At 33.4% G+C, this 27,248-nt stretch overlaps 2 protein-coding genes across 2 annotated transcripts; one reads left to right on the forward strand and one right to left on the reverse strand.

Moving 5' to 3' along the window:
- Positions 1–169: 169 nt before the first annotated feature.
- On the reverse strand, positions 170–10,973 carry LOC112039143 (uncharacterized). The gene is made up of 8 exons (XM_065766576.1): positions 10,570–10,973; positions 7,339–7,368; positions 4,702–4,794; positions 2,806–2,947; positions 2,271–2,580; positions 2,073–2,149; positions 531–597; positions 170–257 (listed from the first exon to the last, which is right to left on the reverse strand). The coding sequence occupies exons 1-8, from the start codon at positions 10,828–10,830 to the stop codon at positions 170–172; spliced, it is 1,068 nt and encodes a 355-aa protein (XP_065622648.1). The 5' UTR covers positions 10,831–10,973.
- A 7,644-nt stretch (positions 10,974–18,617) lies between these two features.
- Positions 18,618–26,462, forward strand: LOC112039131 (aspartyl protease family protein 1). The gene is made up of 10 exons (XM_065766577.1): positions 18,618–18,811; positions 19,316–19,466; positions 23,146–23,378; positions 23,839–24,051; positions 24,169–24,304; positions 24,393–24,478; positions 24,592–24,682; positions 24,759–24,822; positions 25,975–26,046; positions 26,155–26,462. The coding sequence occupies exons 1-10, from the start codon at positions 18,618–18,620 to the stop codon at positions 26,460–26,462; spliced, it is 1,548 nt and encodes a 515-aa protein (XP_065622649.1).
- Positions 26,463–27,248: the final 786 nt, after the last annotated feature.

The raw sequence follows: 27,248 nt of genomic DNA on the forward strand, positions 1-27,248 counted from the left end.
CAACTAAAAAGCTTATAAAAACTAACTCATATTTCTTAGTTCATAACCAAATTAAAGGGAGATAAAAAATAAAAATAAAAATAAAACTTTAACATTCAATTTCAACTGAAGAAAATGTTGCTTGTGGAGGTAATAGACTCCTTTGAGATCCTAAAATGGCAGGTTTTGATCAAATCAGCGCAGGTGAAACAGACTGGGTACCATCAGCTGGTGTTGAAGACCCGGATGGATGCATTTTGCCTGCAGCAAAACTGTACCTATTCACCAAAATGACTCAATATAGTATCATTTACATATCCAATTATCTAATGAGCTTATGCAGATAACCAAATACATGACTTAAAATAATGGTCAGCCTAGCAGGTAAAAATAAGCATGAGTGTCAAATTAATAAAGTAGTAACATATGTCATTGACATAGCCAATCTTTCTTTAAAAGACTGATTTTCAATTGGTAATCTTAGTCACAGTTAATTTATGAAGTTTCTAAATGTTGATTAGAGAGTAATTAACACTGCAAATGTTTGATACCCCTTTACAGCTTCAGCTTTGTGGTCATGCCACATTGGCTGCTGCACACACAATCTTTGAATGTATTCTACAATGTGGAATTGAATGAATAAGCAGTGTCCTCCAACCAATTATGAAAATTTTATATTCTCACCTATGGTTTGTCTTTTGTAATAATTAAAAGTATGACGCACATTGTACGGGTTATAAGCTAGTTATATATAATAACCAGAGTTAATAATTGGAAATTTTAGACAAATTAAGTTTCATATGGATCACAATTTGGCTATTACAAACCCTTCATTTAATCAAATAATCCTTCCTGTATTATACACACACTCAAGTTACAGAATTCATGAAGCTTTTCACCCATTATTATGTAATCTTCTATTCATAAAATAAATGAATAAAATTAAAGCATCTATAAGCTCTATCCAAAACACTAAGACATACAGAATAAAAACAAATGAATTAAGAAAATAAACAAAGCTAACCACAAAAACATTTTAAAAAAACCTACCAATAAGCTGAGCCTATTAGCCTTAGCAATACAGAAATTAAAAGAAACAAAGTCTAACAGAACAATTTTGAAACATATGAAAAATTATTATTAACGCAAAAGGAAAGCGTAAGATGCTCCAAAAAAATAAAACAGAAACAAAATAAGCATTCTAGTAAATTAGAGACATATATCAATAAAGAAATAATAGTAAGATTAAATATCAAGAAGGAAAACAACAAAGGAAAAGCTTCATCTATTATTACGTCCAAATCATGTCACTCTGCACTCTGTAGACACTTATGTAAAAATGAAAACAAAATTTGACGTTTCAAATTTGAAGTATAATAAATGGTCTTATCAGTGAGAGGACCCTTTGTAGCATTAAGTTGTTAGAAATGAGAAGTTCAAGACTTTAGATAAACTTTTAAAAAAAAAAAAAAAAAAAAAAACTTTGACTTAGTAATCCCTAAGCATGTAGCCATCGACAAAACATAATCCCTTCAAGAAAACTAAACAAAACAAAACTCAAGAAATTGGGGGGAAAAAAAAGAAGGAAATTAGGGAAAAAGGTAGCCAAACCTCAACCCTTAATGGACACGTATAATAAATATAACCTCTGTTAGCAGAGAAAGTAAAACCTAATATGTGACCCCTTCTTTTGATTCATAATGTTGTATTACTAAAGCACATCCTTAAGATTCCTGAAAGCTCGAAAACGTGTTGAAAAACACAAGAGCTGTTTAGACCCCCGATTAAAATTACGGCTCGATAGATTTTACACAACTTTAATATAAAGTGCGGAATAGTGTAAAAGCGAGCGGATGAACAATATAGCTACTCTAATCCATAAACTAAACAACACAGCAGTGTAATGGAATATAAAAGAGTAGGGAAGAGAGATGCAAACACAGAAAATACCAAGACGTGTTTTCGAAGAGGAAACTGAAGAACTCGGCGAAAAACCTCTCTGCCGCCCTCCAAGCGGAAATCGATCCACTAGACAATCAGTTGGGATACATGAGTAAGCAAGAGACCCTCCAAGCCTAATCTACCCGATGTACCTAAGCCCTCCAAGCTCCTACTCCAACAAGGCTTCTCGGAACCGTGTCTTGTCTTAGTTNAAGCTGACAAGCGGAAACTGCAAGGACAGTGCCGAAGTTGAGGTGGCATTAGAGAAGTTAAAAGAGAGAAATAAAAATGCGTGTGGGAACCATGTGTCAGTGATACTGAGAAGTGCATAAAAGCAGTAGAGCACTTACGCATTTTTAACATCTTCAATCTTTAAAGGGCCTGTTGGAGGCAGACCAAGAATAGTTCTATCTGAACGTGATCCTACAGACCATGAATAGTCATCCAATTCAGTTTCACTCTGACTTTCCCATCTTTTAGTTCTACTGTTTTTCCAGCTTGATTGCTCCCTCCACTCAAATCCGGATGTTGAATTTCGGAAAGAAGATTCGTGCCATGAGTTAAACGACCATGTATACCATCTGTTCCCAAATGTTGCTTTAAAGATTGGCTCAGGATCATTATCAAAGTCCTCAGAAAAAGTCTTTCGTCTCAACCTACCTGAAAATGTTATAAAACGGAAGCATCAGGTTAGCCAAAAGAAAATAAAGGTAAAAATAATCAAACTTTTTGCATCGATTGCACTCTGAGATTTTACATTTTAATCTCCAGCTAAAGAAAATTAGAAATACAAGTGGTTAGAGGACGGAAATCAAAAACTGGCAATTTATCAAAGTACAATATATATGGATTGAAAGAAACAAAATAAAGGGAAAGAAAGCTCACGTTTTAGTTTATGGTGGTGAATTTTTTCAGCATCATGAGAAGAAAACTTTGATCGTACTTTCTTACTGGAGCAATATGATTGACCCTCCTGCTTTGCAAAACTGTTGGTTCCCAAATTGTGTGTTGAAAGCTTCTCTTCATTCTAGGTAAATTGCAAAGCAAAGCATATGTCAATCCCAAAAAAGTTCATGCACAATTTGACCATTAATGTGTGTGTGTGTGTGTGTATAAACATTAATCTTGTAGGCAAAGATTCTACCACTTGAAGGTTGAGTGTAAGCATTACTTAAGTGTTGAGGACCAAACATTTTGTTTCAGATTTGGATGCATGAATAGGTCTGTTTAGGCAATTTTTGGAAGTCAAATGGCTTCATCATGCTTTAAATATGGCATATACACTTTATCATTAGCGACAAGCCATTGAAATAAGTATAATTTACAACAAGCTCAAAACGATGGCATAAGATTGTTATAAGGTTTTCTACAAATATGAAATAACCATCATCATTTGTGGGATAATTGCTAACTGTTTCTAACAGCCCCATGCAAACCATGGACATGTGGTCCATGCAACCTCCAACAAATTATGTCAAACAACAACAATGAACAAGATAAAAGGGTTGAGAGTTGAGAAAGTTTTAAGTTTTTGCTTATACTCAAGACAGTTCCAACCAAATTCATAACTTGGGTAGCACCCACTTTTGCCTCATTTAATATTTTTCTTTTATTTCTAATAAAAAAAAAATAGATTAATGACTCTATTGTTCTTCCCTTCTCAAACCAGTGCATAATAATAATAATTACAAGCATTTTATTTTTATATACTCCAAAACAAAGTAGATTGACCACATTAAATGCCATGGTTGTTAAAATTGAAATTTGGATCATAAAATCATAGGATATTACAATCTGAAATATCTTATACAATTAAATTATAGCAAAAATTGTATAGTCATCAGATCGGACGGTAATCAAGATTTGGACCATAAAATCAGAAGAATTGGGAGGCATTATTGGTTTTATTTTGTATTTATAAAGTGGGCCAAAAAAACTGAAGCTCAGATGCCACATCAATGTTCAATTGGTTCAAAAACTTAACTCCAAATGCCAAATGAACTCATATTGACCCAAAACATAAAATATAAGTCCAGAAATAAACTTTTGCTCTATGTAATAACTGATATAAAAAAAATGCTGTAATACGAAATAATAATGTGCTAGCAATTAAATATTGATATTATCATATTATAATATTACATTACTATATCTATCTATTTGGTTTTCAAGATAGGTTTTGAATTTGCAAATGAATTTATATTATTCATAGAGCTTAGTTGAATGAGAATCCTACATTTTTATTTGTACTTGGTTGAGATTAATTATAGTAAGAAAGAAGAATTTATGTCATAATTTTTCTTTTAGAATTTAACATTGATTCATGCTTTTGATTCTAGTCATGTCAGCTTCTAGTCTAAAATGAAGCTCTACCTTTTGAGCACAATCCCACTTCCTTTTTTTATTTTTTTTTTGGGAGTAAAATATCCCTATTTATTTAATGGTAATACTAAAAATATAATTTTTAAGCTTTGAATAGGATTTCCTGACATATATGTCTACTATTCATAACAAATTTTCATATTCTATAAAATCTGGAATCTTCCATCCAATCTTACAATTTGATCTTGAAGATCCTCTTTCTGATCCAAGTAATATCCTGTTTACAAATAAAATACACTCCCACACACACACATTCTGTGTAATTTCTGAATCAATTGCTGACAAATACTGACAATATATGCCATTGTTCATGCCATTATAATAACATGATATTACATCAATCATTCTAAATAAGGAATTGCTAGATTTTTAAAAACAGAGGGTTGAAGAAAAGTGTACCAAAAAATTTGAGGACCCACTTTTGTAGAGGAGGTCTTTTAAAGCTCTCTTTGCATCAGCACGCTTTTGACGTATTGCATATCTGATATTTTTCTGAAATGAAAAAAATTGTGTGAGAACATCATAACACTGACAAAAAAACATTTTAATTATTTAACTGTTGGCATTGTAAAGTAGCTTTTAGCTTCAATAACTGTATTACTTTTTTTATCTTTAGTCTATTTTGCTGTGCACTTCAACAGAAGTAAGAAAGTTATATTATGTATCACGAGATTTAAATAGCTCCTATTTGCCTCAAAACTTAGCAATCTTAAGTCTTAATGCATTTCAACATCATCACCCATGAGAACAGTAGATCCGTAAAAGGAAATCAGAAGATAAATTTTTTGGTTGATGTCTAAAAGGATGGGAAAGGGACACCAATAAGACAGCTCAGTGACCAACCTACAGCTGTTGGTGAAGATGCTTTTGTACTTTCAGATAGGTATGATTTGTGGACCAACTGACCAAGAGCTTAGGGTTCAAGATTTATGATGAGAGACTGGACCTTAGAGATCCAACGATGGTGTGATCATTGGCAACTATAAGATGACAGTTGGACTGAATTCTATGAGGACAATGTGTGGAATTTAGATTAGGGTTTCATTCAGGAGTTATCACTTATCACCAAACAAATTAATAGGAATAATTATTCCATTCCAACTTAAATTCCCGATAATATTGATTCGCATTCCCTTCATAATCACCATTCCATGTACCAAATCTGCCCCAAGTTTTAAATCCTACTTTAGTCATGAAGATCTCATGAATATATGCAGCAATAGATATTCCCAATGGAGAAGAAAGCTATAATAGTTTACAAGGAACTATTACTTTACTTTTAAACATAGGATTCCTAAAGCTACTAGGAATTTGAATTGGAGCACAAACTTCATCACTAAAACGAAAAGGTAATGTAGACAATGTATATACATATGAAATTTTAGATTTGTAGTGAGGGCTGTCAGTTTGGTCCATGAATCTTATTGTATGTTTTATCATGTTATGAGGATTATTTGTGTGTTTAAAATTCTTCGGTTTGAGCTTAGTATCCAAATCCCATTAAGTCAAAATCCTATTTGGGTTAAATATTAGTGTACTTTTAAATACAGGATTCTCTAAGCTGCTAGGAGTTGAATTGGGCCACAACTTGATCACTAAAGCGATGAGATGATGCAGACAGTGAGAAACTGGTTGGTTTTATTATATTTATTCAAATTTCCAAAGTTAGGGGGATTTATATTGTTTTAGATCTGTAGATATGGGCTCTCATTTTGGTCCATGAGTCTTATTGTGGGTTTTATTATATTATTTAGTTTTATTGTGTTTAATAGTTCTCTAGTTATGTCCATTAGGGTGCAACTTTTTGCCAAAAGCTTTTATTTTCTGAAAGATGGTTAGAGTATAGTTGTACCTAGAAAAAGTGAAGCTTTAGAAAGTTGTACATAACCCAATATTGGCAAATGCACTCTAAGTTTAGCGGTCAAATCCCATTAAGTCAAAGTCCTATTATGGTTAAATAGTGCGTGTGTTTGTGCATGTGCGTGCATGTGCGCCGGGCATGGATTTGTGTGTGTTTGTGTGTGTGCGTGTGCGAGTGAGTGTTTATGTGCATGTGCATGCATGTTATGTGGGTAGGTGGTGGTTTCCATTCAATGGAGAAAATATATTTTGCTAAAATTCTAGGAGCTATGAAATTTTTGTGGTTTTTATGATGTAGAGGAAAACCTAAATGAGCTGCTTTGGATTTGTAGGAGCATTAAAGAATATTTCTTCTTCCTTCTATTGTTTTTAATTTCAAGAAATTTTTAATCAAATCCGAGACCTGATTTTTTTTTTCACCTTTCTAAGATCTAAATCAATATAACCCCAAACCATTCTTTAGATAAGTAGCACCTAAACAACTCCATAAGTGAAAAGACTTCTCAAGTCACAGTTAGCAACCCAAAAACTTGGGTTTTCTTCCTAAATTTTACCTATTTTTACCACCATAAAGCCCCAAAGCCTTTTAAATCCTACAAAAAGTTGGTGTACAGAAAATCCTGCAACGATACTTCCTATTTCTGACCCATTAGCCCTTCAAAATTCAATATTTCTTACCCAATGTGAAGCACAAAACTTATACCATCCTTCGGAACTTCAAAGCACAATCTTTTCCGTAAGATTTACTCAAATTTAGCCTAGATAAATGTCCCTCCGCTGCTGTCCAACATCAGATTTGGTGTCAAGACCTTTATTCTACTTCATAAGGTTAAAGACAATCTAACTGATGCATACACAACACTGAAGTAACATTAAGTTGCATTGATCTTTATCTGGATTTTGACCCCATTAATAGTGATAATAAATGATGATGATGATGATGATAATATTATTATCTTAATAGGTAACACAATTCATATACACTACAGGATTGAACACTTGTACGTAACTATATTATCATGTCTTAGATATTCAAAATTCAGAATATAATAGCTTTCTTCCATACAAATAATTATATAAAAGATGAAATAATCATGCACACAACCATATCTGATAAAGGGCTATTAGTCAGTGCCAATTTCAGCTGCTCTACCTAGTAAATACCAACTTGCCTACCTTAGTTGGTTCCTGACCTCCTCTTATATCCTGCAAAAAGTATTTTGACTGTCAAACTTCCTTAAGGATGGTCAGACTAAATAAAATAATAACTAGCTAAGATATGTATATTGTGTGTGTGCTCACAATCAATTGATCCACAAAAGCTGATTAAATTGCAAACAATATAAGAAGATATCTTTCACATTCAGCAAAAAAATGTACCATATAAGTAATAATGCAAGGATGACCTAACTCCTTTCTTATGGACTTGAGACATAGCTTCAACTAGAGGGAAACCATTATATTTACAATTGATTGTTCCCTTCTAAGATATACCCTATTTGATGCTGACAGGACAACCAAAACAATTTAATAACAAATATAAATAACAGGAAACTAAGGATATAATCTAGGAGTCGGCACCTAGGGTTGGCTGCAGTCAGCAACAAACCAAAAAACCAAAAGAAACTTTACTATCAATCCAAAACTCAACCCGGGGTGGTCTTACATAGAGTTCCAAAACTTCGCTTGCAAAAACAGAACTTAAACTCCTAATCCAAATAGGAGAAGAAAATAATAAAAAATTGCATAAAATGAAATCCTAATGATTAAGAGATTGGGCCTAGATCTTTAGGCCCAATTGTTAGCAGGCTCCTTCTATCTTGTGTCTGCATCAGATGATATCAACTCTAGTTAATAAACTTTTTGTTTTGATAAGTAATAAGTTTTATTGATATAAAAAATGGAACATCCAAGTACACAGGGAGTGTACAATCTAGTTAATAAACATATTAATTAGAGCCCACTATGAACACACAAACACCTCTCTTAGATTCCTTTTGGGTTTCAGAGAGGGTGAAAAGGAATAAATGAAAATTGCTAAGTTGCTTAAGAAATGAGGTTTTTTATTTAAAAGTTTGCACTATTCTTTTATTTCCCATCAAGATTTCCAAATAGGGTTTTTTTTTCCCCTTTAAATTTTAAAAACGAAAATAAAATCAATTGTTACAACAAGCGGGTGAGGGGGGATTGGAACTCTGGATTTAACAGACACGCAGCCGGCATGTGCCCACACAAACACAATTCTTGCATAACAAATTGCATAAGATGTTGAGAATGGAAGAATGACATAAAATGACATAAAAGCACCCAAAAGAAAACTAATATCCAATCTTGAACTAGAATACTAATGGGATTCTCCACAAGCTCATTGATAAGATCAGGACATACAATAAGAAGATGCCCCATTAAAAAAAAAAAATAAATCAGTTATAAGTTGTTAGAAAGAGAGGGAAACAAGAAAAGAGGGAAGAAGCTGAAAGCATTTTATTCAAAGCACAAGGAATCATTCAGCAGCATGTTTCCCCCCTTCCTACACAAAGCCAAGTACTAAAAAGTGAAAATATCCTCCATCATAATAAGAGATCAAACCAACAGTAACACAAGCTTAGCAAAATATCCAATATACATATAAGAATCAACCAAAAAGAGTTCCACAAACATGAGGCTAAAATGAAAAGGACCAAAATAAGTAGCAAAGTCCACCCTGTGTTATAAGACAATCCACCATGAAAATCTTTTTACACAATTACATTGAACCTGAAGACAACATGGATAATATCTTAGAACATGAATTACCCCGCATGAACAAATGGATAAAATCTGACAGGGTATGAACTAGATAAAGTTGAAGCCCAAACTCATTTCTTTTAAGCGAGCTGTACAGCATTGATGCTGAATAGCTAAGATATGTCAGAAGCAAAGCCATGGGCAACATCCAAGCCAATCATGAAACTGTTCTGCTATATAAGGTCCAAATGTGATAAACTAAATTAAGGGCCAAATTTGATGACCTAAAAATTATTTATATGTGGGTGTGTTACAGAGAGAGGCCTAAGAAACCAAATAATGAATCCAAATAAAAATAATTAAAAAAAATTCTAATATAACATTACAGTACATGGCTAAGCATTAGATTCTAGACTTTAGAAGATGGTATCTAATTGAATGGGATTGGCATTGGGGCAACTGATGAAATTGGTACCATATGCTAAAAAATACACGATACAATTGCAAGGGTTGATACTAGCACTCTTAAAAGATCTTCCAAAATCAATTCATCAAGAATATACAATTACTTATCTAAAAATAATCACTATAAGATATCCTTCATCTGCTAATAGATTTATTCAATAACTAACCCAAACAGACGGCCACAAAATAATTTGAAAGGAACCCCTGGAACTCAATGCAAGTTCCATTCTCTCTCTCAAACAGACGGCCACAAAATAATTTGAAAGGAACCCCTGGAACTCAATGCAAGTTCCATTCTCTCTCTCTCTCTCTCTCTCTCTCTCTTGTAAATGGAAGTTCCATTCTCTGTTTATCACCTCATCAGCATTCAGTTTACCCTTCCGTAACAACAAATTTTCAGATTCTCCATGCCCCAAACCTCATTAACTTATGTCAACATAAGCATTGACCTCCAGGTTGTATAGCTTCATGCCCTTCTCCCCAAAAAACATATGGGGCTCAAAGATGCTTAAAAGAATCCAATTTTATTACATACTAGCCTTATAATCTTAGTAATTATTATTATCAGTCCATGCAATAACCTGAGATATATTCCAAACTCTATCATCCATCAGACAAGTGACCTATACAAAATAATAGCACCCACCTTCATGCTTGACCAAGTAACATATCCATCCCTTCATGCTTAACAAATGCAATATGAAATTGAATTTAAAATGTACATGTCATTTCTTAAGCATAAAGTAAGTATTCCCAAAATGCTAATGAACTAACATAAAGATTAGAATGAACAACTTCAGACCAAAAAAAAAAAAACTTGATAGGTACATTATCACTAAACCAAAAAATTGAACTTGAAATCTCAAAATTTGAACATCTATATGGAATTCAAAACAAGACCCACCGTAGCCTATTAAGAATTAAAGGGAGTACACCATCTAAACTCCTTTTATTCTAAAAGAATATTTCTTTTTCAATATTACTATGGCAATGGCTCCACTTTGTATGCAAAATTTCAAATGTAAAACACAAATGCAAGCAGGGAAAATACAATGTGAAACAAACAGAAGAAATTCAAATCCATACAAAATACAAACTTTCACCAAATGGGTAACTTGCAAAACACCATTGCACACAGAAAAAACAAAGAAAAAAGAAAAAAAAGAGACAGAGTGTTTGAAACGAAATAGAAAGTAAGAGAAATAATAAACTCACAGACTTCCACTTGTTCTCCCACTTCTGGAACGAAGTAGGGGTAGAATGAAACGAAGCAAAATTGGTTGCTGTTGGAGTTGATGAAATCAATGAATTCTTGATCATCGAAAAGTTTCGCCATCTGGGTATCTGAAATTGCATATCGAAAAAAAAAAAAGAAAACGAAACAACTACTTGATATTGCCTATTTGCTAACAAATAAGGCTTTTTATATTCCAAAAACTGTTTGGTTAAAGATATTGTTAGCCAATTTTCAAGCATAAAGAAGCTCAGCTTCTCACGCAAAACAATTATTTAGCTATTTTCACGACTACAATTTGGTGACTTTGTGGCTCTCCAAGCTCGAGGTTAGAGAGCCTCTTCTCTGCTCTTTCTCTGTGTGTACGTTTCCTCCTATTTCTTTTTCTTTGTCAAAAAAAAAAAAAAAATCTCTGCAACGCCAAGACTTGGGCTAGGCTATGAGTTTGCACTTGGGCTAGGTATCCAACTAACTCATGGGCCTGTATCTGTGTCCAGCAAATGATGAGTTTGGGCCTATGGGGCTTAGAAATTGGATGTTCCATTCATACCATTTGTGTCTGTTTGCTTATGTGGAAAATTATTGTATAAGAGAATCTCATGAGATCTATGTCTCAATGACATGTGTCAGACTCATATATTATTGAGACATAAGTCTCATGAAACCATTTCATACAATATTTACTCGAAGACCAATACTAGTCCCAATTTGGTTCAAATTTGAGCTCCTTACTCCAAATCTAGGAAGCATAAATGCTCCAATTTTTCTCACATGTTCACATCTGATACATATTAATTCCGAAAACTTTGGGAAAGATCTTGCATGCATGTCCTAGGTTTTGTTTTTTTGATGGAATATTATATAAAAAGTTGAAGTAGCTTTTAAATATGTAATTTTAAAGTAACATTCTTGTAATTGATCCGATGTTAAATGCACGGTATATATGAAAGCAAATTTTAGTTTCTGTTTTTTTTTTTTTTTTTGGGCTAAGCAAGCAGTGTTTAGCTATAAGCCTATAAGTGATATCTTGCATCATTAAATGCACAAAGAATGATTTTGCCAAAAGATGTTTTTCTTTTTGTATATGTTCTAACAATTTTTTTTTTCTTTGCGCCAGTTAGCGCTTTATATTATACATCACCTATTTATTTATCCAAAGATATTAAGGAAAATATATATTATATCAAATAATATGTAATAACAGTTACATCCTTCCAACACCTCATTGTGTCAACATGACTCACAAACTTTAGTTATGTACTTTCGTCACGTGGTTTACTTTTTAATAGGTTTTTCTTAATTATTAAAAAGGGTCCAGTTAATGTATGTCCTTAGAACAAATATTAATCATCTATTTTAAGAAACGTTTTATGAAAAATTGAAAAAATTGTCAAGAAAGTAATCATTTTTTCATAAAAAAATTCTCTAAAATGGTTTTACTAATAAGGGCATACATTAATGAAACCCTATTAATAATACCCTTTGAATCGATCTCACAAACTTCCACGTCTCTTCATTAATTAAAAAAAAAACAGCCATCGTATGCTGTGAGAATTTATACCATGAAACAACTTGATCCATCAATTTGCCTTGATCATTCTTGTTTCTTGGAATATGAATGTCAAATTATCACATTCTTGTATCAATTTTTTTACCATAGGTCCATAGGTAACAATGCATAACATTTAAATCCCAAATGATAATTTTAGCCAAAATTTTACATAACCAACTAAAAAACACCCCATATTAAGCTCAATTAAGTAGCAAAATAAAGTTAGCAATGAAAAGTATCTTGCCACACTTAGTTTGGCATTGTCAATAAATAAATAAAGTAAGAGATAAAATATTGAGGTTAATGTAGGTGCATAAAAAATGGTTAGCTAAACTATAAGAAGTGAGTTTTTTTATTTTTTTTTTTATTTTTATAATCAATTTAGCTAAAAACTCATTGAAGCTGATGTGTATGCTCTTACATTAAGAATTTGTGGTCCTATCAATTTTTTAATCACTTTTTAAATGTAGTAATAATGTTCTTTTGTTTTTTGGTTGCAAAAAAAAAAGTAATTTTTTTTTCCCTTTCATTAAATTATAGTTTTTTTTAAAGGATATTGATAAATTAAGAAAAAAATTTAACAAAAAATGCGTAATATAAATTCACCAAAGAGATGATAAGAAAAACTATAATATGACTAGGGTAGAGCAAGGACCTACCCGACCTAACCTGAAGGGTCTTGGACGGGTTAGGTGGATGCTTAGGTTGGGTCTAGGCCAAAAACTCGGGTGAATTTTGGGTATCGGGCTGGTATTAAGTCCGATCGGACTTGTTTGGGAAAAAAGAGTCATATTTGAAACTTGACCCGACCAAAGACCCAAAATTGGGGGTTGAGTCAAGTTCCTCACTAACAAGCCTTAGATTGGGTTGCGGGTGACTGTGAACCCGACCCGACCAAATCTCAATCCTAGATATGACATTTTTTTTTTCTTTTTTGGGAAGGGAGGGGGTGGGGGTGGTTTTGCATTGGCTCTTTTTTTTTTTTTTTTTTTTATTTTTTTTTTTTGGGCAGGGCGGGGTAGGGCGCATCCCATCCCAACCTCCCCTAGCTCAGCCCGTGGTCAGATGCTTTTGATGGATTGAGACAGCTAGACAAGCCAACTTACTCAGTGTCGAAGTTCCTAGGATGTTTTGAATGCATATATTTAAGATAACATTTTGTATTAGACGTGCAAACCTTGCTTTAGCTGGTGCTCCACATGTGCATGTACATATTCGTATTACACGGCAGAATAATAGTAACCTGAATTATAAATTCATTGGTCATTCGTTTTTGATGTAGACAAGTCACTTTACTCAAATGCCATAGCTCTTTGGATAGTGATTTGCATTCATAATTTAGGTGACTTTTTTCTCTAATATCTGACTTTCAAAACTTGAAACGAATATAAAACGTTGAGGTATGAGTTGTACAACTTCTAAAAATTTGAAGATTGAATTCTACCTAATAGAAATAGATAATGCAGTTCAAGCGAATGGAGTAAACATAGGGGGACCAAAGTTTACTTACCCAGAAAAGTCTCCGAGATTGACGATGTATATCAAATTTTATGACATTCAAATAAAGTAAGAGTTAAGGTCGGCCCAGCAAACAAATGTTGAATGTTTGACACTTGGCTACATTCTGCGCCTCTCTCTCTAACTTTTCTAGTGAAAATGAAGCCAATAATTTATTCCAATGTCAACGACCTCCTTTATTTATTTATAATTATCTTGTTTTTCAGGCTATCTCTTTTTTAAGTTCAATTATAAATTAATAACGTCCTCTTAATTTGATTAGTTTTCAATTTCGTATCTAAAAGTTTGATTTTGTCAATTTTAATATCCTCATTGAACTTATATTTTATGTTCAATTTATTCCTTTTTTCACTTTTAATAAACTGTTAAATCCTAGAAAAATTATATTTTGTCTACTTAAATTATATCTCATGTTACACTTATTTTTTTTAACTAAGAAGATACATACTTTATTCTCCTAAATTATTATCCGTATAATATTTTACCACCCTAAATTAAGAAAGAGTGCACACTTTCTTGCATAAATTACTTGTGTAATACTTTGCACCATATTTCATGAATAATAATTTAGAGAAGTGAGTGTGTATTCTTATAGTTTAAGGGAGTGAGTGTAAAATGGGTCATAGTTTATGGGGTAAAATGTACATTCTTATAACTTAGAGAGTTTAGTGTAGAAGAGGGTATAGTTTGGAGAAAAGAGGGAGGGGGGGGGGGAGGTTAAGTAGTGTGCGTTCTCATAATTTAGAAGAGTAAGTGTAAAATGAGTTATAGTTTAGGGGGATAAAATGTAATTTTCTATAAATCCTGAAAATATAACCGTTAAATTGCATGATTTTTATGTTCTTAACATACACGTTAAATTTCGTGCCAATTGGATGTTATTTATTATATAATTTGTGGGGCCCGTGGCCTGACAGCCACAGCCCATTGCGTAGTAGCCCAAGGCCAGCGCCAAGGAGGACTGACCAGCCAAGGCTAAGTCAGACAAAGCCCCTTCTTGACCCACGCCGAGGACCTCTCCGTCCTCGGCATACTAGGGATAATTTTTGGGACAAGCCCAGAGCAAACTGTCACATTCGCACTTAATGCATTCACCTAACCCCTCTGGCCGCATTAATGGGGATATAACCTCTTAGCAGGGCAACGTTGATCAGAGTGAACCATTTGAGTACTGATAAGGCTTCTGATGGGACGGATGGCCAGAAGGGAGGCGAATGGGTGATCAACAGATGGAAGAAGGGGATAGGAAGATGAAGACTATATAAGAAAAGCAAGTAAAGTAAAGGAAGGGGGGGAAAAAGAAAAAGGAGAAGGAAAGGGGCTCCACGGGCCGAGGAGCATTCTCCCCGTTGTAAATTAATTCTAAGAGTTTCTTAGTAAAAGAGAGTTCATGCTTGGTGAACGACGGCCAGCGTCTAAACCTTTAACCCACTCTCTACAAATTTATTGTTTGAGCTTGTTGGGCTGAAAACCCATTCATATTCAGGGTCAAATCCAAATTGAGTCCCTACATAATCTATAAACTTATTTTTTATATATAATTTTAGATTAAAAAACTTGAAACTTAAACATTGATGGATGACATAACTATTAATCTTTGATTTTCTATAAATTTTGCAGGTGTAGAGGATATAAGAAGAAAATGTAATCTAGTGATGAATCTGTCAAAATTCACATCTAATAAAAATATATTGAATTGAGTTGCCAAGTTTTTTGTCAACTTTTGTCTTAAAAAAAACTTTTTTTAAAAAAAAATAAAGAAAATGACCTAAATTTCCAATTCATTTTATTTATTTATTTTTTTAGAATACTAAATATTTTTAACACAAACACGGAGGGAGGGGAAAAAGTTTAAAAAAAACTTATAGTGGTGTACATCTAAAAGAACCTATTTTATTTTTTTCCTCCATCTTCCTCTTTTAACATTCGGTGCTCAATGACGAGTAGGGAGGCAAACTAGAGGCGATCTCAAGTCAAGAAGATGTATCGAAGGTAGCAAACTCAATTGTGAGGTGGCCGTGGTACTCTTAAGCTTCTCCCTCTTTCATCATTGCATTGTGTCAAAAGGGATGATTCATGACTACCCAAGATTTAACCATTGACATAGTATGTAATGGTGGAATTCTAGAATGAAAAATGATATTTATGTAGCTAGGAAAGACATGAGTTAAACATTTCAAAACTCAATTCTAAAATTTTTTGGGCATTGATAGTGATTATTATGTGATACGTATCAGCACGGGTAGTAGACTACCCGTGCTTACATTTAAATATTAAATAATAGTGATCAAGAAATAATTTTTTATTTTTTATTTTTTAAATTCTGTTAATAAATTCCTTAAGAGCAGTTGTTAAGATTTATTTAATATTTTATTAATTTTTATACATTTTAAAAAAAAATAAAGTCAAAATTTATATATATATTAAGGGTCCTTTTGGATAGAACTTATTTAATCTTAATTTCAGTGCCAAATAACTCATTTAAAATTGAAATGATTTGTCGGTCAAATAAGTGTTCACCTAAGTAAAACCACATAATTCTCAAAAAAAAAAAAAAAGTAAAACCACTTTAATGAGCTCCAATCATCTTAATTGGTAAAAAATTATATATGTTGCCCAATAAAAGGTTTGGAATTTAAATCTTATTAACACTGAAAAGCAATTAGTGTCTTGTTAAATTTAAATACTATTGCATCTAATTATAAACAGTAACTTCGCACAAATTTATTATAGTTGTGTGTGTGTTTTTTATTTAGTGTGAGTTTGGATGCCACGTCCACATCTATGTTTTATGTTTTCACGCGTTTTCTTTTTTTTTTTTTTTTTTTTTTGCTTCAGCAGTACCTTTTGACTAAGTCAGCAGTGAATAGTACATTTGTGCACTATTCACAGGTCCTACAAATTACACTTTTCAACAACTTTTTCATTAAAAATGAGTTCCATGACACTATTCACACATTTAAAAATTATTTTGCTATAGTGTTTTCAATTTTCAGTTTCAGCAAAATAAGTTCTATCCAAAAGGACCCTTANGCCCATCAGCGCCAAGAATTGCCTTAACCGTATCCGAGAACCGGTGGTGAATGTCAAACCCAAATGTCCCCAACCCGTTACAGCTCTGGCTACTCAAACCCAGTAGTAACAATATTACCAGCAGTGTGCTTGATGCAAAAGTGAATGAATATGAACTAGTATAACTCAAAGCCCAAGACATCGCTTAATTAATGAACTAGAAGTTTTTGCAGAAAAAAAAAAAACGACTTGTCCTGGGTAAAGTTTACGCATGAAATGAACAAGAATGTGAAGATATTATAGGGAAATGAGTATAGCAACTAAACTACTAGCTAGAGAGGAAGTTGACCTGTAAGAAGTCGCTCTCTCTGCTGTAAGCTCAAAACTGCAGGGTGTCGTGGTCACTTTTAAATATTGCTATTTCACTACTTTTTTTTCTTCTTTTCTTTTTTAATTCAATAAAGAAAAAGAAAGTCAAATATAGAGAGAAATACTATGTGGTGATTTTTTTTTTTTTTTTTGTGTTGTTAAGACTAATCTTAATTTCAGTGCCAAATAACTCATTTAAAATTGAAATGATTTGTCGGTCAAATAAGTGTTCACCTAAGTAAAACCACATAATTCTCAAAAAAAAAAAAAAAGTAAAACACTTTAATGAGCTCCAATTACTTAATTGATAAAAATTATATATGTTGCCCAATAAAAGGTTGAATTTAAATCTTTTTAACACCAAAAGCAATTAGTGTCTTGATAAATTTAAATACTGTGGGGCCTGTGAGCCTCACAGCCTCGGCCCATCACGAAACAGGCCCAAGGCCCAGGCCGAGGAGCATATGCCATTTTTTGTTGGTGTTGCTAGGCTAACTTGGGGGAAGCCTCTTTTCCCAATCCACACCGAGGACCACCTCATCCTCGGCCTGACGAGGGGGATTTTAGAGAGAGAGACTAACCCCAAAGTAAGCTGTCATTATCACATTTAATGCATTCAACTAACTCCCCCTGGCCGCATTAATGGGGAGGTAACCCCTTGGCAGGATAACGTTGATCAGAGTGAACCACTTGAGTACCGATAAGGCCTCTGATGGGACGGATGGCCAGATAAGAAGGCAAATAGATGATCAACAGATGGAGAGAGGGATAGGAAGATGAAAACTATAAAAGAAAAGTTAGTAAAGTGAAGAAAGGGGGGAGAGGGGGAAAGAGAACGATAAGGCCTCCTCGGCCTGTGGCCGAGGAGCATCTCCCCCTTGAGAAAAACTCTTAGCACTTTTCTTCGTTGTAAGAAAATTCCTACTTGGTGATCGACGGTCAGCACCTAAACCTTTCACCCACTCTCTATAAATTTATTGTTTGGGCTTATTGGGCTGTAAACCCATCACTCAGGGTCAATCCAATTTGAGTCCCACAATTGGCGCCGTCTGTGGGGAGGATTAGGGTGCTGGCCGGTGCACCAGGTAGGTGCTTTAAGTTCTAAGTATTTGTTTTACAGTAGATTGAATGTGATAAAAGTTCTAAATTCTAAGTATTCATTTTACAAAAAAAAAATATAAATAAATAAACAGATAATATAGAAGATTTGGCAGCAAAAAAAGAGAAAGAGAAAAACGAAAGATCTTGATATTATTAGTTCATACATAGAAAAATTACATATTACAATCAGAGGCTCAGGTAGGCCTGTTTTACAAGTAAATTTACGAGCTAATAGCCACCTGCTATTCCTAGCTACTCCTACAATCAGAGGCCCAGGTGGGCCGCCCCAAGAGAAAACTAGCCGGAGGGAAGTGTCAACTCGTGCTTTATTTGGCACCAAGAGAAGGGAGAGCTTGACACACGGTGGAGGAGGTGAAGGACAATCATGCCCTGAGGTCCCCAACCACTCCCTCCTCGGCTGGGCAGAGCTGGAACGAAGAGAGGAGCAGATACAGGGGCTCCGGGATACCCTCCCCCATGATGTTCCCTCGATTCTCTCCGTTCTCTCAAGTGTTGGCCGTTGTTCCAGAGAAAGGGAGCGTAGAGTACTATGCTGCCATGGCCCGCCGTGACCGCATAATCCAGGGCCGTCACCTTGCCGCCAGTAACAACCAGTCGCCACTCACTTTTGCCAATGGAAACAATACGCTTACCGACCCCAGTTTGTCATTGTATGATCCTAAGCCACTTATGAACCTTTTTATTTTCCCTTCTTTGGTGAACTTAATTTGATTTAAGAATTGGATGATGATTGTTTAGATAAATTAGATGCTAAAATGCTGAAGAAAAAAGATGAGAGAGATAGTGTTAACTTGTATTGTTAAATTACTTATTATTTCAAAATTTTAATTTTTTTTTTGTTTAAAAATTTTAAATTATTAAAATATGATAAATTTAATTATTTAATCATATATTATAATATATATATATATATATACACAAAATTTTGAAGACAAGTCCTTTATTCAACTTTTTGTATTCAACTTTATAGCATACTCCATAACTTATTATTTAATTATCATTAGACTGAAAAATGAAAATATGCTCCCACGGTCAAGGAAATCCATGCACTTAGGAATTTTTTAGTTTCTTGGTAACGATACCGATCTTCGTTCTATTTAGGAGTTCTTCCTGTTGCTTTGTTCTAACCACTTCTTGTTTTTTGGATATTTCAGTCTGTATTATGCTAATGTTTCTGTGGGGACACCAAGTTTATCATTTTTGGTGGCATTGGACACAGGCAGTGGTTTGTTCTGGTTACCATGCGATTGTCAGAAAAACGTTGTTGGCGGTTGCAGTACCTACACATACCTATCATCTGGAGAGGTGCGTTAGTTACCTCACCATGCATATTGCTTCTCAAGTGAATATATCTGACTTTTACAAATGATTAATCCTTGCATATACGTCCACGGCGATGTGCTTGTACCAAATTTTTTCGAAGAACAAACTCTTTTTATTTATTTTATCCATATTACAAGATAGAAATAAAAACAAACACTTCTTAGCTCAACCCAAGCACGATTTAAAGATTAAAATTAAAGCCTTCAGAACCGAATCAGTTGGAAGACCCAAATAATTGACAAGCCCAGTGTAGGAAGCCCATAAAGCCCAGAATTCTAATTCGATTTTTGATCAACTTTTGTTTCTGGTCTATAGACTTATTTGGACTCGAAATTAGAATGCTTGTACGGTTATACTTGCGGCTTATTTGTTTTTTTTTGTTTTTTTTTTTGTTTTTATGCCTTTTGTTTCATTTAATTTTTACAAATAATGTAATTTTTAACTTTTTGAAAATAAGTTAACTTTTGATTTTTTGTCGCATATTTTACGTAAAAGTTGTTAAAACTGTATATTTTGATAAATATTATGTAAAAGTTATCAAAATATTTGTGGCTCCTTGTTGAACTCATATTTATGTGAGAGGGAAAAAAATACTTTTACGAGTAAAAGTGAATAATTTCACCACCTCTTCTTTTGTATTTCAATTATATAGTTTTTTTTTTTCCAAAATTCCTTTACAAGTAAATAATAATAATCAAAAATTCAAAATGATTCTTAGATAGTCAAGAGAAAAAAAAGCAAAATTTATGTTCACCACCCTTCATACTTTTTTTACTTTTGCTTGATGGACAAAAAGTTGGTCTTGAATCATATTATTGGTAAAGATATTTTTTTGGACGCTTCTTGGTGAGATGTGAGACTTTGAGAATATAGATAAAAACATTATTTTCTATACCTAGAAAGACTTTGTTGACATCCCCTAACATTGACATTAGATTTGGTTTTATCTCTAGTGAATATTTTTAAAATTTTTGATGAAAAAAAAAGGTTGCCAACATTTTCCTTTGGCCAGATTCCCTTAAAGTGTTTGAATATAGTTTGTGTATAAAATCTTACGTACGTGTAATGGTTGGTGCCAATGGCTGTCATTTTGGACTCATTAGGCCTCCTAAAGTTAATGACCCAACAGATCATAATTATGGTAAATTTCTAACGGTAAATAAGGTCATTATTTTGAGGGTAGTGCTATAGACATACAGTTACACAATAGTTTTACAACAAAATTTAAGTGGTAAACTATTTCTAGTTTTTATTTGGGCTTATAATTTACGTTGTTTTTTTTTATCTATCATTAATAGGTTGCCACCTAAACTTTGTTGTAAAAATGTGTGCTTGTATCTTTACTTTTTTTTTAGAGAGTTTCAACCTATGACGTCCACTCCTTATGATAGCTCTTTATTATCAGACCGAGACACCAATCAGTTTTTGGTGTAGGTGGGGATTGAATCCCACATCTTTTATACAACTATCAGAAACTTTACCAGTTGAGCTAACTGAAACCTACTACTTTTGTTTTAATTTGACTAATGAAAGCTACTGATATTCATTACTTGATCTTTACTAATATGGACTACAGTTACATGTATTAATTTAGGGTTTGGCTTTTCCATTATAAACTCTTCCGTCTCATTCTACATTGCCACGTCCATCTTTACGTAGGATTTGTTGCAACCAAGTTTATGGCAAAATTTTGCCCCACTTTTTTCTTTCTTTCTTTCTTTTTTTCTTTCTTTTCTTGGTGCCATTTTCTCTCCAATATCATCACTATCATCTGAGTATTGCCAAGACCAGGCCTTGCTTCACCCAAGAAGAAGGCAAATTAAAGTCAATTAAAGCAATAAGTCTCTCAAAATTTGTATTTGTTTGTTTAGACCCCTTAAAACAGATTGTTTAACCTAATATATTAGCCAAGCGATTACTTAGGTTAATTATGAGATCTAGGTTAAACAGTGAAAGATCATATCATGCACAGCAGCTGAAAAGTAAATAACACACAAATATTATTATTCAGGAAAACCAATGAAATGAACCATTTCAAGGTAAAAACTTGGAAAGCTTTGATCTAGCTATCTTCAAGGTAAACAAATCCACTAATAGAGAATAAAAGATTTTACAAAAGATTTAACCCTAAATCTATTGCTACCTCTAGCAGTAACTTATTGACATAACCACGTGCAAGTTTCGAATCCATGAACTCTTCTCTCTTGGATTTGCAGCATACAAGCTCCCATGCTTATGACTTTAAGATTCCACTCAAAGATTTCAGATCACCACTTGTTGATCTTGCAGCAGCAACTAAATTTCACCAGCACTTGATTGTATAGATCTCGTTCCAGTAGACACTTGCGGAGTTAGAAAGTACAAAGCCTCTTAGATCTCACAGCAATAACTCACAAGTCTTTCAAGAGTCTTTAAAATGTAGTTAGAGTTTTCCTTTTATACTTAAGAGTGTTGGATTGAAACCCTAAACATTTTCGCGGGCTTAGGCCTGATTTAAAATTCTGCAGAAACTGTTTTACTGTAATTTTTGATCAGTCGAGCTTCACTAAGTTTCAATTCTTTTTCTTGCAGCTTGAATGTTCTTCAGACTTGACTTGTATCACCTTGAGTAATGTCTAACACCTATTCTAGACATGTTTTTGTTCTTGGTTTGCTAACATAAACAAAATAAGACTCTAAACATTTAATTCTAAATTTTTAGAACCTAACAATTTGTATATCTGAAAAAAAAAAAAAAAAAAAAAAAAAACCATAACAGTAAAATCAAAGAAATTTTATCAATCACCCAAAATACACATACATCCATCAAATATGTCAGAAAATGAAGTGTCATAAACAAAAAGAGAGAAAACTAACCACGCAGCAGTGATGAAATCAGTGTCAAGAGGGAGAGAGATAGACGTTGGAAATTAGGAATTGAAAAATCAAAGAAATAAATTGTTGAGCTCTAAACATTTGTGGTTGCGATTTTGATACGCAGGCCACGTTTCTCAGGTGGTGTCTTTGGCATTATTTCTGATAGCTCCTTGTCATTCATGACCAAGGGTGTTGAGTGTATTACAGTGAGTTTGCTTGCTAAAGGTTGTGAGTAATTGAGAGAGAAGGACAAAATTAAGAGAAACTGAATGTGGTTATTTTTTTGCCTTTGGATCATTAGTCTGCTAACGCTAGGTGTCTTTCATCTATATTAAAATGAAGAAAACATGAAAGTTTATAACAGGAGGAGAGCCAAACCCATTAAGTTAATAGCTCAAATAATGAGTTTTATCACTTTATGGTCTGTACTCACAAGACTGAATTCTCACATCTCCACATGTTCGGCACCAAACAAATAAGCCCAATAAGAGCACCAATTATAGGCCCTTATCTCTTTTTCTCTCTTATAAATGGGGGAAATTAGTTTTATTTTTTTTCCCAAAACACTTTCCATTAAGAATTCAAGATACTTCCTTATTAACTTATGAGATTTTTGTTAAGAACTTTGTAGTTCAACCGACACTTCTTAATATTTGTAACTATAGGATCCAAATTAAAAAAAAAAAAATCCATTTTTTTTTTCTCATTCAATTAATCAAATCAAATCAAATCAAAATGATTTTTTATTTATTTATTCACTTATCCATGTTACTTAAATGTATACTCTTAATCCTTTATCAAGCAGGAAATAAACCTTAACATTTATAGTCCTTCTGCATCATCAACAAGTGAAAAAGCTCCTTGCAACATCAGTGCCTTCTGCGATCAAAATCAATGTCTTTCAGCTAGTAGTGACTGTGCTTATACGATTGGCTACGTCGATGGTTCGGCAAATTCTGGGATCTTAGTAGAGGATGTTTTGCACCTAATTACGGATGACAATCAATTAAAAGCTGTTGAAGCTCAAATTACTTTTGGGTAAGTTAATTTTCATTGCTTTGCTACCAAAAACTTTGGGGCAAATATCATTTCAAGTAACACAGTACCGATTTAATATAAATTTCTAAAAATGGGATTAAAATTAACAATTGTTGCTAAAGTGACAAAATTTCTGGAATAACTGATATTTTGTCAAATATAGATAATTTTGGTGATGAATCTGGAGTTTGGAAGGTTTTTTGTCGCCACCCGATCAAATAGGAATAATCATTAATTATATATGCGGATTGTAAAGTTGTTTGTCTCAATATGATTTTACAAGAAAAAAGTGTAGTCTTCAATATGATTTTTTTTGGAGGTGCAATCACTAGTAGGGTTGAATTAATTTTCTTATAAGTTGAAGTTGCTTCTTGTTTTTTCACTCGTGGTAAGATCTGTATAGAAAATTTTCATGTTTTGGGTGTGACCCTTGAGAGCGAATCCTGTTATTTTGTTGCAGTTGTGCACAAAATCTGGATGAGATTATAGTAAACGGTTTGCTTGGGCTTGGATTTGATGACTTATCTGTTCCTAGCATCTTAACAAGAAAAGGGCTAGGTTCAAATTCTTTTTCTATGTGTTTTGGACCTGATCATGAGCATGGGAGAATAACTTTTGGAGATGGTGGCAGCTTAGACCAAAAAGAAACGCCTTTCACCATTACGCAATCACTGTAAGTAGTCACTTTCTCGACATTTGGAAGTCATTTAGTTTGGCAAGAAGACTATATATCTTTGACCCCAATCTCATCGTACTTGCACTGATTTTGTCCTTGAAAACTTGTTACCAGTCCATATTATATGATCGGCCTCACTCAAATAACTGTGGGAAGCAGTAGTTCTAAGCTGGAGCTCAGCGCCGCCTTTGACTCCGGTACATCGATAACCATACTAAGAGACCCAGCTTATACATTTATTACTGAGAGTGTAAGTATTTTCACAAGGCATTTCCTGATATCATTGGGAATACATGTTAATGTTATAACAAATGAGTATGATTTATATTATTTTGTAGTTCGCTTCCCAAGTCAAAGAAAGGCCATCCAGTTATCAGTCGGGATCCGTTAATGGCTTTAACTTTGATTACTGTTATGACTCAAGGTCTGGCCATCTATATCTGGAGAAACCTATTCCAATTTTAGTTTTTGTTCTGATCTTTTCAACTTGATCTGAAGCACTAACTTGTAATTTTTATGCGATGCAAATCAATGCAGTAATTTGAATTTCCCTAAAATCAGTCTGACATTGAAAGGCGGAGGAGAATATTTTCTCATTGATCCAATATTCCCAATGGTTACTAATCAGGTGTGCTCTCACTTTCTAGTGCTTAATATCCGATTCTTGCTTGAGTTATGCTAAAACTTGATGTTGTGGTCTCCAGGGCGGATATTTGTATTGCTTGGGTATTAACAAAGGTGGAGATTCTGACTATAATACCATAGGACGTGAGTATTTATTTATCAAGAACTATGCTTATTACAAAACCTATTTCAATTGATGAAGTTGCATTTTCGTGTTTTTCTATCGAATTTGGAATTTTGATTTTGTGTATTGTTTTCCTTATAAGGAGACTATCATAAAACTATATTTTTTCCTGAAATTCCCCGTAACCTGCTCTCTGTTTGTGATTTTTTTTTTGATAATGAATTCTCAAGTTGACAAGAAGCAGAGAAGTGCTAGAGTAATTTTTGCTTTTTTTTTTTTTGGTAGAACCAGATTACATAATTTAAGGATTGATAGAAGTCATTTCGTGGGATAGATCAGAGCTACATCTTGGGTACAAAAACATTAACATAGCAAATTAGAAATTTAAAAACCCTTCTAGTTTAGTGATCCATCCTAGTTAAACCAACCATTTGAAATGATGTTTAAAACTCATTATGGCAAGATTCAAGAAACCTGTTCATTAGCCTCTAATTTGGAGATTGCGGAGTTTTTTATTTATTTTTATTTTTTACAAGATAGAATTCTACTCTAATACTAATCTAAGTGTATATGATGCGAAGCTCCTCCTGGAGACTTGAGCCCTGACCCTTGCCCCCACACCCCACACCCCACACCCCACAAACACTTATATTTCTGAAGTGACCATTGTACCAAGGGTGTGCAGTAGTAGAGATTACTAAGTTTATATATATATATTAAAAAATTTCAATCTATGATGTTCACTATTAATCTATTATAAAGTTTACATTGTAATTTTGTAAGACATTATTAACAAGTGATTCGAATAAAAAGGAGGCTGGTCAGCTGTATCAATATATTAACTTAGACATTAAAATTTACACTTGAACTAAAAAATTAACATGGTTTTCATTTACTCAGTGCATTGTTAAACAACCAGTATCCTAACATATTTAAATTAAAATATTGCCATGTTAGCAAATGTTCTTAGAAAAATATTAATAAATTTTTTAAAAAGTTTAAATACCACTTTTATGAAAAATATAAATAACTGTCAAAATAATTAATTGTTTTATCATTTTCTCATAAAAATATTTATAAAAGTAATTATTAAATTAATACCAGAGCGTTTATTAACTTTTTCAATTGAAAAATTGCCACTTTACAATATGAATTTATTTACTATAATGCAGAAAACTTAATGACTGGTTATCGCCTAGTTTTCAATCGTGAGAAGATGGTAATAGGTTGGAAGGCATCTGACTGTGAGTATAGATAGTTCAACCCTTTTCTTAGATAATTTCAATGTTCGATTTTTTACTTCTCTTTGTAAATTCTTTCAAGTGTTTGTAATAAGACTTGCTATTTCCCAGGTGGCTACAGCCCATCGCAATCTCCTCCTACACCCATTGATAATTCGAACTCTCCGCCACAGTCTCCTCCGGCACCCAATGGTAATTCGAACTCTCCGCCACAGTCTCCTCCGGCACCCAATGGTAATTCGAACTCTCCACCAGAGTCTCCTCCAGCACCCAATCGTAATTCGAACTCTCCACCAAAGTCTCCTCCGGCACCCAATCATAATTCGAACTCTCCACCAAAGCTCCTCCGGCACCCAATCATAATTCGAACTCTCCACCTACTACCCCATCACAGTCTCTTCCTTTTTCTCCTCCACTAGCAGCAGGGGTCCTGGAAACGATTATTATGTACCGACAACACCTCTATCCATGATCAATCATTCACCTGAGTTGATTAAGTCTTTTACTTGCGCCCTTATGATGCTTCTTGTTTCTTTCTTTGCCATTGTGTGATTTTCTTTTTATTTGGTGAGGCTTTTAGCTTTCTCATTCCAATCATTCGCCCAAATTGTATGCATTGATGGCTTTTATTTATTTATTTATTTATTTTGTTGGTGTTGGGTCTGGAAAACTGTTTGAATAAGTATTGTTTGAAAATTCATGGTTTCAATAATTGCTAATATGAAGGTTGGAGTGTTCAGTAATTTCGATTAAAAGAGAAATTGTGTTCTATTTGGCTGAAATTTATTTCAATAACAAATTCCTAAAAATGACATAACTATTATATAATTGTTTTTTCCCCTCATTAATTTACACGAGCTAAATAAAAGAAGAATTAAAAAAAAAAAATTATCAACTTATATATTTATTATTAGAGATGGGTTCAAGTTACACCTGGTGTAACTCTATAAGAGTTACACCCTTTTTAAGTCGTAGATTCCTAAAAGATCGAACGGTTAAAAACAAAACACTATTATCCATTACATCTATTAAATATTTAACAAATTAATAGCATATTCATTATCTCTTTCCTTATTAAATGCTCCTGTATTTTTCTCTCTCCTTATTGAGTCATTCATTGTAATTTCTTTTTCTATGCAATTCCTTCCATCATTTACTTAGTTTTTTCCCTAAATAAAACCTCATCCCTTTTTTACAAAATGTTC

Source organism: Quercus suber, unplaced genomic scaffold (assembly GCF_002906115.3).
Source record: "Quercus suber isolate HL8 unplaced genomic scaffold, Cork oak 2.0 scaffold_721, whole genome shotgun sequence".
NCBI lineage: Eukaryota > Viridiplantae > Streptophyta > Magnoliopsida > Fagales > Fagaceae > Quercus > Quercus suber.

What these genes read in the sequence shown, in the direction of transcription:
- LOC112039131 (XM_065766577.1), top strand. Translation starts at nt 18,618, where the DNA reads ATGATGTTCCCTCGATTCTCTCCGTTCTCTCAAGTGTTGGCCGTTGTT. An exon ending in CATACCTATCATCTGGAGAG is followed by an intron (nt 19,467 to 23,145) that starts GTGCGTTAGTTA and finishes TTTATCAAGCAG; the next exon opens with GAAATAAACCTTAACATTTA. An exon ending in TCCCAATGGTTACTAATCAG is followed by an intron (nt 24,683 to 24,758) that starts GTGTGCTCTCAC and finishes TGTGGTCTCCAG; the next exon opens with GGCGGATATTTGTATTGCTT.